The sequence below is a fragment of the Colobus angolensis genome, unplaced genomic scaffold (assembly GCF_000951035.1).
Source record: "Colobus angolensis palliatus isolate OR3802 unplaced genomic scaffold, Cang.pa_1.0 Scaffold53, whole genome shotgun sequence".
In the NCBI taxonomy this organism is placed as follows: domain Eukaryota; kingdom Metazoa; phylum Chordata; class Mammalia; order Primates; family Cercopithecidae; genus Colobus; species Colobus angolensis.
In genome coordinates, this window is record NW_012118821.1 from 1,762,536 (window position 1) to 1,775,556 (window position 13,021).

At 45.9% G+C, this 13,021-nt stretch overlaps 1 protein-coding gene across 2 annotated transcripts in view; it reads right to left on the reverse strand.

Annotated features, from left to right (window-relative positions):
• Positions 1-13,021, reverse strand: part of LPIN1 (lipin 1) — a 143,211-nt gene that overhangs the window by 20,858 nt on the left and 109,332 nt on the right. For both annotated transcript variants that reach the window (XM_011960881.1, XM_011960882.1), the window contains 4 exons: positions 11,203-11,282; positions 3,289-3,415; positions 1,780-1,928; positions 1,181-1,267 (listed from right to left, as the gene is read on the reverse strand). In XM_011960881.1, the coding sequence (XP_011816271.1) occupies positions 1,181-1,267; positions 1,780-1,928; positions 3,289-3,415; positions 11,203-11,282 (443 nt within the window). The remainder of the gene's footprint in view (positions 1-1,180; positions 1,268-1,779; positions 1,929-3,288; positions 3,416-11,202; positions 11,283-13,021) is intronic.

Genomic DNA, 13,021 nt, shown 5'->3' on the forward strand with positions numbered 1-13,021 from the left:
AATCCCAGGCACCTGCCCTAGGATGAAGCACTAACAGGCCCTCAAGGAATGCTGGATGGATGAATGGATGCAGGGCAGGGAAATACAGTTCATTCATCTGTGTTCACAGAGTTCTAGAAACAGCTCTGGATGGTGGCCCATTCCCTACCATCACCAGTGTGGGCTGGAGATGAGCAAACAAGGTTGGGAACCGCGGGCCTGGGACTTCCATCTTGACACTCACTACGTGTGAATGTAACTTGCTCACCCTCCTCACCCACGGAGAGACAGCGCTGTCCTGATTCAGGCAGAGCCACCTTCCAGCTCTAACTGGCTGGAGAACAGAATGCTGTGGAGGGGGAGATTTCGCTCGCATGGGAGACTTGAGGCCACAAAAGGCTGGAGAAGGCAAGACTGAGCGGGAGAGAGGCTTGGGCCTGGCAGGCTAGAATGGGGGCGTTTCGGGGGGACGTGGAGAATCCCTGCTGGGCTCTGAACCCTGGAGCCAGACGAGAGCAAAGGGAATTTGGATAAATCATGTTAGTTTTCCTCATTAATTTCACTCATCTAAACACAGAAATGATATTATGTGCTTTTCAGAATCACTGTAAGATTTAAGTGAAGTAACCCATGTACCCAGCACAGAACAGCAGCCGGAGAACCCCTCTCCCACCTGATGTCTGGGGCTGAGGGCCCCACGGTGGGCCCTGTTCTGTTCTGGGCTGCTTGCTGGAGCACTCCACAGACCAGATGGACACTATGTACCCTCCTGGTTGGCTCGCAGGGCCTGCAATGCCGACAAAACTTGCCTGGAATCTGCAACTGTTTAGCCTACAGAAAATCACTTGGCATATATAACATATAAGCTCCTATTTCCTCATCTGGCTACCTCTGCCATCCCTCAGGATGAGCTAAACCTCAACTCATCCCTAACGCTGCCACCATCTGTGTTCTCCTAGTAATCGATTCCCCTATACTTCGCTCCTTGTTTCTTGGTATTGAATTCCAATTTAGAGTTGCTGGGATTCACTTTCACTCTGGACTCTCCACTGCCACCCCTGACCCCCACTGCCCCTCCCCGGTTGAGGTGCAGCCCTCTCTACAAGTCACCCTGTGCTGGGGCAGGAAAGATTCCACATGCAGAGTGTGCTGCACACGGCCAGCGTTCGCGGGAGGCGGGAAACAGGCACTCTGTACTCACTGGCTCACTTTATGGTACAGCTTAGCAATGCCCTGGTGGGTCCAATCCTTCCCAAGGGTGGGCAAAATGTGGCCAAGAGTATCTGATCTAAATGAAGAGAAAAAGAGAAAAATAAAGTAAAACTCCCATTCAGATTCATTGCACCATTCATGCCTCGTTAAAACACACACACACACACACACACACACACACACACACAAACAAGACCCACAACTTTCTTTCTGGATAGAAAGCCCAAGGCTCAAGTCATCAAAGGCGATGCTGATGGAGGGACATGGTAACCCACGGAAGGACGCCTCCAGTCTGATCATGCATCGAGGTGCCTGGCTTGCTGAATCAAAGGAAAAGGCCATTCCGAAAAGACACTCTTGAGAAGCCCCCACAGAAGCAACAAGTCAGAGAGATAATACCCTAGAGGGAAACAACCCAGCCCTAAACACAAAGATTGACACCAAGGAGCTGAAACTAAGCAGCTGCAACTGCATCAGAATTCGAACCGTGCAAGTCCCATGAGGGGAGCGGAGGTGCCAACACCAGGCCCAGAGACCGCACAGTGAAGCGAAGAAATCTACCATGGCCCTCAAGTCAGCAGGACCTACCTGGTGATCGTCCCGTCAATATCAGAAATGATGACTTTATCATCCCAGTTCCACAGGTAGATGGTGCCCTCACAGCGGCAGGTGCCTTGGTACTGCGTGGTGACACTGAAAACCACGTCGTTGGGGCCATTCTTCAACTTCAAGCTTTTCTGAAGAACACGAACCATTAATATTTGTCTGCTTGAGTGAAAGGCCCCGATGGATGGGCATTTGGATTCTGTTCCATGAGAAGCAGCATTTGGCTTTAAAAACAAGGGGCTGCCCTGGGCCCTTGTATAATTCTTTCTTTCCCCCACCCTTCCTTGTTCTGGTTCTTTCTGGGGTTGGACAGGCAAAACGAAACCTCAGCTCTCTCAGGCCCCCTTGTAATGCAATGTGCCTACTTGCTACAGAGTTGTTTTACTTCCCGGGATAGTGCTAATTTGATCCAGTATTTTCAGATTAGAGTCATTAGCCAGGATTCAATGACTATCCAGCATAATAAATCACAATTTTGGAATAGGATACACTTACCACTCCATGACTAAACAGGAAGGTCATGATTCAGGGAGACAAATTTAAGCCAAGTGTGAAAATACATTTCCCTAAATAACCATGTTTTTAAATTATTATTATATTGACACAAATTGGAAAAAGAGAAGTCTCAGTTATCAGTCATGCCTCATATCCAGAAGAATATAGTCTAGACCCAAAGAAATCACACCAAATTCAAAATGTAAAGTGACTTTTGAGCAGTTTTGAGTCTCTGTGCCAGGACTCCTGGTGCATGCCAGTTGGCCATTCAGACCCCCAGGCTGCTTGACTACAGGTGTCCCCAGTGTCACCAGTCGGAGCCGTGAGTCACACAGAGACTCTCAGGCTGCAGGGTCCCACACATGGCCTGAGTGGGTATCTGGGCCTCTTCCTTATCTTTTCCTAGTAAACATCCTCACGCCTGAGCCGGGCTCCCCACTAACTCAGGGGAAATGCAAAAGACTTGATTCACAAAAAAAGCAAGGATAGGTACCCAACGGCCATGACCAATGGGATCCAAGAAAGGGCGTTTAATTAAAACTGGTCTCACACATGGAAAAATAAAAGGACACCATGACCAGGTGATGCCCCTGGTTACCTGAAATTCTCTAAATTCTATCAGAACTGCTTGATTTCCACCAACTGAAGAGATGCATTTGAGTTAACAAACATCTCTCTCTTGATGCAAAAACACCCTTGAGTGATTTTCAAGTCTATCTGTGATTGACACCTCAAGATGAATTAGCTCTGCCAGGCTGCCTTCCTCCTAAGGAAGGCCAGCAAAAGGAGAAGACAAAAGGGAAGGTCACATTGGGGACCCAGCCTGGATAGTGCTGGAGTTGGGGTGGAAACAGCAGGTACCCAGTTGAGGGACTGCAGGCCCGCTGGGATGAAAGGTGACAAGTAAGGGGCACATCCCAACCATCACACAGCCTTAGGAGTCTGCAGAAACCTCATGTGCTTACAACACAGCCACGGCAAGCATGGGAGACTCACAAGCTGCTCGGAAGTCAGCCGGAGAGTCTTCTTGTAGCTGACGTTAGGCAGAAGAGGGAGGTGGCCCGTGTTGGATGGCTTGGCAGCTGCGCGCTCCTCATCACTGGAGGATGATTCATGCTTTACTCTGGAACACACAGTGATGTCATCACCAATTAGAAAATGCATCTGGGTAGCCACAAAAAATGCATTAGCCTTTAATCAATGACTAAGTCAATCCAGTCTCTCCTGAGTCCCATCTCTTGGGTGATCATTTACCATAAGATGCTAAATTTATCAATGAACACTCACTACATCCCCATTCATGCATCTCTTGCATTACATATGTGGGGGCTGCCTCTCCTCATTCACTTGCCTGTTGATGAGCTACCATCACTATTTTAAGCCAACAGGTTCCTATTCATGACAAGCAGGGTTAAACTCCCTCTTGGCCTAGGAAGATGCTAACTGTCTTCTCTGTCTCTCTTCTCTTCCTATCTGTGACTGCAGGCCAAGCGCTTGGAGTCCAAGTTTCTACAAGTCCAAACTCATCAGTCAGTTCCCTGTATAAAGCTCGCCAAATATACAACTCCAAGGAATTAGGGCCTTTCTAGGACTTACGGACAGGTGCCAGTGAAAGCAAGGAAGAACCACCAATTCTACCCTGCAGGATCCCCCCGAGGGTCATCCCATGAGCAAGGAACATGCCTTACTTCCCTGCTCAGAATATACAGGTCAGTGTCCCTAACTCCTCTAGACTTTTTTGTTCAGTGGCGAGCTGGGAGGTGCAGGGTGGGAATCAGGCTCATTTTCTTTAAATAGTTCACATAAAGTATATCTGTAATTAGCTGTTCACTCAGTGAAAATCCTGCTATGACATAATCCCCAACCCAGTAGTATTAGCTCTGCCTTCCAGGACCACTATCTTTGAAAATGCCTCAATGCTATATGAAGCGCTTAGCAAATGCCTTAGACTAAATGGAAAAGGCTGAGTGGCCCCGAAAGCAGCACATCCCAAGCCCTGCGGTACTTTGCCTTCCTACAAAGCTTCTGGCTCAGCACCTTCCTCTCGGCAAGGTTAGCATATACACAGAGCTCCAGCTCATTTTTTTTTTTAACTGTTTTTTTTATTTTTTATTTTTCTATTGACATATTAATTGCACGTATTTATGGGGTGCATGTAATATTCTGATAAATGCATACATTTGCATTTATCAAAATATCATGCATACCCTGATCAAACCAGGGAAATCAGCATATCCATCACCCCAAACTGTAATCATTTCTTTGTGTTGAAAACATTCCAAATCTTCTCTTCTAGCTATTTTGAAATTTATAAGAAATTACTGTTAACCATAATCATTCTGTGCCATCAAACGCCAGAACTTATTCTTTTCATCTAACTGTATGTTTGTACCCATTAACCAACCTCTCGTCATGCGCCTCTCCCCTCTATCCTTCCCAGGTCTGGTAACCACCATTCTACCCTCTACCTCCATGAGATCAACATTTTCAGCTCCCACATATGCGTAAGAACACGTGATATTTGTTTTTCTGTGCCTGGCTTATTTCACTTAACATGATGACCTCCAAATCCACCTATGTTGCCACAAATGACAGGATTTATTCTTTTTTATGTCTGAATAGTACTCCATTGTGTATATGTATCACATTTTCTTCATCCATTTATCCATTGATGGACACTTAGCTTGGTTCCATATTTCAACTCCTGTGAATAGTGCTGTGATAAACATGGGGGTGCAGGCATCCCTCTGACATCCTGATTTCCCTTCCTTTGGATAAATACTCAGTAGCAGGATTGCTGGATTGTATGGTAGTTCTATTTTTAGTTTTCTAAGAAATCTCCTACTGTTTTCCCATAATAGCTGTACTAATTCACATTCCCACCAACAGTGTTTAAGAGTTCCCTTCTCTCCACATCCTTGGGAGCATTTGTTATTTTTTGTGTTTTTGATAGTAGCCATGCTAACTGGGGTGAGATGCTATGTCACTGTGGTTTTGATTTGCACTTTCCTGATTAGTGATGTTGAACAAATGGGACTATATCACATTCAACAGCTATGGCCCAGCAAAGGAAACAATCAACAGAGCAAAGAGACAACCCGTTAAATGGGGAAGACACGTGCAAACTCCTCATTCAACAAGCGGCTGATACCCTGAACGTACAAGGAACTCAAACAACTCAACAGCAGAGAAACCAATAATCCATTTAAAAGTGGGCAAAGGATCTGAAATTCACAAGAGAAGATGTACCAGTGTGTGTCTTATCTTTTTATGTCAATAAACTCTCTCTTCTCAGTGCTAACTTCCTCTCATCCTACTGTCTCCTGTTTCCCCTGCCCTTGCCTCCCTTAAGATCTCCTGTGCAACCTACAGCTTTCAGACCCCATAAGTGTTCATTTAAGAAGTGATTTGCAGTCTCACCAACATGGCAAAATCCATCTCTACAAAAAGTTAAAAAATTAGCTGGGCATGGTGGCGCATGCCTGTAGTCCCTGCTACTTGGGAGGCTGAGGCAAGAGAATCACTTGAACCCGGGAGGCAGAAGTTGCAGTAAGCCAAGAATGTGCCACTGCACTCCAGCCTGGGTGACAGAGTAAGACCCTGTCTCAAAAAAGAAAAAAAGAGATCCCTACAACCCAGTACTGCCCAATTCTGGGGAGACGTGAAGGAGGACAGTGTTCCACAGCACCTTCACTTCTGTGTTGTTTCTAACGCACTTGTGTGGAGACCTGGCTCCTTCCAGTCCTAGAATGAGCAGGCCCTGCCTAAGCACCTGCTCCCTGGGCCCCAGGAAAGGGAGGTCTGTGGGCTTCGGGCTGCTGGCCCAGAGCTCGTTCAACCAACACTCAAGCATACCATGCCACGCATCGATGGCACAACAAATAACCTATTCTTACTCACACAGGGCTTGTGTCTAAATCACAACACAGAGACCTGGGCTGAAGTCAAAGATTTAGAGACCACTGGGACAGAGTCCTGGGGGAATATGCCATGGCAACAGGAGGCTGAGTTGAAGGAGAACAGAGCATCAGCTAGAACTGTGGTTGGTCTGTGGCGGAGCTAAGCTACACATGGATGGAACAGTGCCATGACACTGGGGTCTGACTCTGATTCTACGTAGCGTGGAGATGGCACAGCAGTTAGACTCTGAAAAACACAGATTTCCAGCCCTTGGTAACTTCAGCCTGTATTACCTTGGAGAAATCACTTCTTCATCTTTTAGCCTTGATTTCTTATCTTAAAATGCAGAGGAACAACTGAACCACATCCACTCAAAACTTCAGGATGCAGGCAGGTAACAGGCTGGAGAGACCTGGACTGGGAGACCCAGACATAAGCCCCAGCAAAGGCCGCATCCTAAAACATTCCTCCCTGGGACTCAGTGGGTTCCTCTGTAAAATGACCTGGTCCGACCAAAGTCCCTTCCAGTTCTGACACCTACGGACCCTATGAACCAGGCTGGTTCTTCTGAACCAACAACCTGGAGGTTTTCAGACGGGGTAAATGTGGTCCTGGAGCTAGTACAGCCTGGCAAATGTTGCTAGGGACGGGGGGTGGTGCAGATTTCCTTGTCAAGCAGAAGAAGAAAGAGGCTACAGGCCCCTCATTGAATGGGAAAATGTTTATGTTCCAACCAAACAGTTTGGAGTGAAATGAGATCCAAATGTGAAGCAAAGCTCTTGGTGACAACAGATTGATGTGTACCTCTGCCGGCGGGATGAGGAGGCAAGGCGGAATGGCTGTGATTTCCATCTGCTGCTTTAAAAAAAAAAAAAAAAAAAAAAACCACTAAATTTGCGCAGCATGCCATGTTTGAAGGAACACAGAAAGGAAAACACAGATACAAAGACTAAAATGTGAGATGTGCAGTTGGCTGTTGGTGGTTTCGGCCTAGGGCAAGTACACGGTCATCTGCGGCTGCCACGTCCCAGATCACGCCACCCTGCACAGAATAAAATGCCTCCTTTTCGGAGGCCCCCACCCCACCCCTTACAATGGCTCATTAAATGTTGCTTGCTTTACGGTATCTGCAAGAAGCAACAAAACAAAACAAAAGGGCTCATGTCATTTGAAAATGTGTGCACAGAAGAGTAGCTGTGAACAACATCTAAGTTAGCACTTGTCAGTGTACGTTTTTCAAACGGCATTTTAATTATTTGTGTGGTGACAAGCTGTTTGCTCAATTATGGGACTTCGGGGACTGTTACGTCAATCAAGTCTGTCAATTAGGAAAACATTCTGACACCTTTTTTTTTTTTTTTAAGTCAACTGCATGACTCTAATAAGGAGACTCAAAGTCTGAGATGCCAGTACAAATTAAAACGTTTACATTTTTCAAGAGAACTTTATATTCTTTCCAAAATCTGAGTTCTTTTTCACAAGAACCAATTCTTAATTTTTCAGGTTTGATGAGGAACCACAGTGTGACTAACTCAGAATGGCGAATGGTCCAGCTGTTTCTATTTGACGGGGAAAAGCATTTTTTGCCCACATTTGAATATGATTGTATCGGACAGTGAGAAAATCCGTGACACCCCAAGTAAACTGCAAGAGCTGAGGTTCCAACTTGGGAAGAGCTGCAGAAGTGTCTCGCTGCTCTCCCCCCTCTCCTGGGGTCCTGTCTGCTATGGCTAGAAGGAGTAAGAGTAAGAGCAGTGCTGGCACCAGCGATGCCACTGTGCCCACTGTGTATAGGCCCCTCCCCGTGGCTGTCCTCTTCCTTCCCTTGTAAACCTAACTCTCTGACCCTCAGGCGCATCTTCCCCTAGGTCTAAGACTGGCTATATGAGTCTGTTCTCACACTGCTATGAAGAAATACCCAAGACTGGGTAATGTATAAAGGAAAGAGGTATTAATTGAATCAGAGTTCCACATGGCTGAGGAGGCCTCAGGAAATTTACAATCATGACGCAAGGCAAAGGAATAGCAGGCACCTTCTTCACAGGGCAGCAGGACGGAGTGAGTGCAAGCAGGCGAAATGCCAGATGCTTGTAAAACCATCAGATCGCATGAGACTCAATCATCATCACGAGAACAGCAGCATGGGGGAAACGGCCCCCCGATCCAATTCCCTCCACCCGATCCCACCCGACACGTGGGGATTATGGGGGTTACAATTCGAATTTGGGACATTTGGGGGGGGGAAACAGAACCAAAGCATATCATTCTGCCCCTGGACCCTCCCAAATCTCGTCTTCTCACATTTCGAAACCAATCATGCCTTCCCAACAGGCTCCCCAAAGTCTTTTTTTTTTTCTTCAGATGGAGTCTTCCTCTGTCACCCAGGCTCGAGTGCAGTGGCACGATCTTGGCTCACTGCAGTGACCTCTGCCTCCTGGGTTCAAGCGATTCTTCTGTCTCAGTATCCCCCGAGTAGCTGGAATTACAGGTGCATGCCACCACGCCCGGCTGATTTTTGTATTTTTAGTGGAGACGGGGTTTCACCATGTTGGCCAGGCTGGTCTCAAACTTCTGACCTCAGGTGATCTGCCCGTCTCGGCCTTCCAAAGTGCTGGAATTATAGGCGTGAGCCACCGTGCCCGGCCCAGTCCCCCAAAGTCTTAACTCATTTTAGCATTAACTCAAAGTCTACAGTTCAAAGTCTCATCTGAGACAGGTCCCCTCTGCCTATAAGCCAGTAAAATCAAAAGCAAGTGAGTTACTTCCTAGATACAATGAGGGTACAGGCACTGGGTAAATACACCTGTTTCCAATGGGACAAATTAGCCAAAACGAAGGAGCTATAATCCCCATGCAAGTGTGAAATCCAATAGGACAGTCAATAAATTTTAAAGTTCCTAAATGATCTCCTTTGACTCCATGTCTCACATCCAGGTCATGCTAATGCAAGAGGTGAGCTCCCACAGCCTTGAGCACTGCGAGAGGGCATGAAGGACTTGGCAGACATCTTGCATTTAGCCCACAGAGTCTATTTTAAAATACTTGAAACTGTATGGTTTGGGACTGAACGCGTGTCCTCCAGGTGACCACAGAGCCACCCTCCCCGAGCGGTTTCTGCACTCTGGATCATTTTCTCATGAAGTTGCCGCAAAGACTCAGTGAGATGGGGTCTACTGCATCGGTGTTACTCTTAACCCCATTTCACAGATGGAGACGCTGAGAGGTGGATTAATTTGCCAAAGATCACATTGAAGGCTGTTGGACAAGGTCCCTGCTCTACATCCTGCTCTGTGCTACCTCTTGTGTTTAGAAAGTATTGCCAAGACAGAGAAGGTTATTAAAATGAATTCCAGGAAAATGGGGCATTTCTAGTGTAGCTATTTAAGTTGGTTTAAGTTGCTGAGAGCACCCAGTTTTGCATCCTTCTTTGTGTGCCTCTTTCAGGGTAGCATGCCTCCCACGCAGTCTCCAGGTCAGCTCCATGCCAGCCTGTCTGGGCACTGACGGTGGCACTGGCATCTTTGCTCAGATGTGTCAGGGAGCTTGCCCGAGGTCCAATGGTTACCAAGGAGCACAGCTGGGATTCCAAACCAGACCTGCCTGACTCTAAAGTCGGCTGCTTCCGCTATAGCTTGTGGAACAAACAACCACTTATTTTTAAAATGTCTGGTTTCCATGCTGGCTGCTTGATGGATCGCTCAGAGGGTGGCACGTTCTTGGCCTGGGCTCCATCCTCAACACATCTGCCTTTTCCCTTCCAAGCGCACTCGCAGCCAAACTCAGAATTCCTAGCTGGGAAATATCGAGACCCTGGTGCCTTCCCATTCTTTCTTGTGCCTGTGAAGCACAGACCAGGGGTGGGTCAGCGAGGAGGCCCCTGGGACACCACCAGGGGAAACGGAAACGTTTCCCTTCAAGAGCATCCCAGGCAAGAGCGGGCCAGGCCATTCACAGGCACATTCAAACTCGCCCCTGCCAGGTCCCACAGACTCGTCTCCACCCTGTTCTTCTCCACAGAGAACAATAAAGAAATCAGATCGTTTCCTACCTGCCTCCCATGTGGGTTTCTGTGTGTAGCAAAGAATCCTAGATGTAAAACTGTTTAAGACGCAGAGCCATGGCCAGGATTCAGAGGAATGGAAATCCACGCCTGCCTCTCCCATAAATCAACAACACTTGGAGAAAACCTCAGTGGTTCAGTGATGGTTGAGCAACACTTTGGAAAGCCTACTCTGTGGGGCAGTGGCCTCCAAGATACAACAACGAGTAAGATGTGGATCTGGCCCCAATTAATCTGTTAGCACTTTCTGTCTGCTAAATCAGAAATGGAATCCTGGATTTCTTAAGCACGGAAATACTGTAAACATGAAGTCATAAGTAAAAGATGGTACAGAGCAAATCATTCAGTGTCAGTATATGATACCTGCATCATAATTAGTGTATAATTGGACTGTCCTCAGAGTCACCTCCAACCCCATACAAAGAGATTAACCTGAAGACAAACCACAAATACTGATCAGTATCATCAAAATCTAACCTCTCCTTGCCAAGTGAATATGAATCCATGTCAAAAGTATCAACATAAGTCCTGGTCAGTATTTAAATTGCAGAAAAAGGCAAGTTCCCTTCAGAAGCGAAACTTATTTCCATGTTATCGTTAGGGCTATTATTTATTACTGTCATCACTGACATTATTCTCACTGTTATTATTGTCATTATTGTCATCATCATCATCATCTTTGTATAAAGGACAATCACATGCCAGGACCATGAGAAATGCTCTAGTTATATTATCTCACTTAAGGCTCATATTTATGTTGCAAATTAGCTATCGAAGGGAGCAACTGCATCCATTTTGCTCATGGAAAAACCAAGTTAAATAAATTGCTTCAGGTCACCAAGTGAATCACAGAGCCAGAGTTGGAACCGTGTGGTGAACCCCAGCTGCATCCAGGCGGCATGTGCCATGAACCTGGACGCTGCAACAGCCCAAGAAGCCTCCTACCGCACCTGGTGGCCATGCTGAGCTGCGGTGGTTGCTCTCCGGTGCTATGTCCGTTGCCAGCCAAGCACTGCTCCGGCTTACTTTCCTAGAGAAGGAGGAAAGAAAGAGTCACAGAAGTACCACAGAGAAGGGGCTTGCAGGCAGCTGTGTTTTCCCAGGGGCTTCCTTAATGCAGGATCCCTGAAGGTAGACCCTTCCCCAAGGACGCCCACCCTAGCGATCGCCCCAGGAGGCTCTGGCTGTGTTTATTTCAGTGGGTCCTGATCGCTCCTTTGCTAAGAAGTATACGATTAAACCAAGAAATATTTTTGACAGAAATGAGTCTGTTATCCGTGAGTGTTGGTGGCACCAAACCAAACTCCATCATCACTGTAGCTTATGCAAATGCTTGATCAAGGGCTGCTTGGATTCTGGGGGCCTTTCAAAATATTTTCTTGAAATTGCTGATACAAATGCTTGAAAATATTTTCATACCATATTTTGCCTGGGGAAGATGTGAAAGCATTTTCTTCTTTTCCAAGATCACATACTCTTAATAGAAAATCCTCTGTTGGTGTACTGGAAAGAACCTTGGATTTCTAAGAGAACACCTGGGCCCAGTTTTGTCTCTCTTGCTTACAAACTTTGGGCAAGTCATTTAACTGTCCAGAACTTCGCTTCCTCATCTGTGAAACAGGAGTGATATTCTCCATCTCCTAACGCTGCTATGAGGACTAAAAGAGACTCTGTGTCTGAAACACAAAGCTAGGCACACAGCAGGCAAGGGAGGACGGAGATGGGCAATGGCCCTATGGACAGAAGAGACCAGAGAGAAATGCCAAGGGACCAGGGGTAAATGACTAAATCTCTTTATCTGTGCTCGTTTCATCAGGAGACAGGTTAACGATTTCTACTACGGTCCTTTAATAAAGAAAATGAACAATACAAACAACATAATAGGGTGACTGTCTTAACATATGATTAGCATGAACTAATTTCAAATATCCTTTAGGTTTTTTAATAAGCACACAAATAATTGATGTAATGTGTCCAGTTTTGTTTTATCTATTTATCATGTGACTTAGCCACCACTATTAGCAATTTCTTCTTAGGCTATCTCCCAAATATGTATCTAACTGAAATAAGTATGTTTTAGATTTTTAAAGAAACATTTAATTTCATAATTGTTCCTTACTTTATAGCAGCACTCCACTTAATTCAAACTGGTGAGAATTTGGATATTCTACAAAGAAGTCATTGAAATATACTTCCACCTTAAATTCTAGAACATTCTGTTCTCTAGTAAGAAAACTAGAGAGGCCCTTCATGCTTTAAGGCCTCTAATATAAAGTATATATATTTGCACTCATCTGTCTGTAGCCCTTGGAGATCAGTAAAACTGATAAGAAGACCTCAGATACGCTAACAGAAAATGTCAAAGAACAACTATATCTTGATAAAACTCTTCCAGCAAACGTTTTCCCTTTCAACTAATGGCATAAATAGAGTTCATGGTAGTTTATGATTAAAATAACCAGTTTGACTGTTGTCCCTGTGGCTTCTTCATACTACTTTCCGAGAGTAATCAGCATGCCCTCAGCAAATATTTGCTGAACCCCCACACTGGGTCCAATATGGGGACCAAGAACACCAAGGCAATCAGAGCCATACATGGTCTCTGCCTCATGGAGTTTTGGGTCTAGACAGAAAGGAAAGGTTCATCACATAGTCACACTACTAATTATATAATTATCAACTATGACAAAATTTATGGAGGAAAAGTTCACAGGCAGAGCACAGCAGACCAGACTCATGTGCAGAGAAAGGGCTACTGGATCCGCTAGT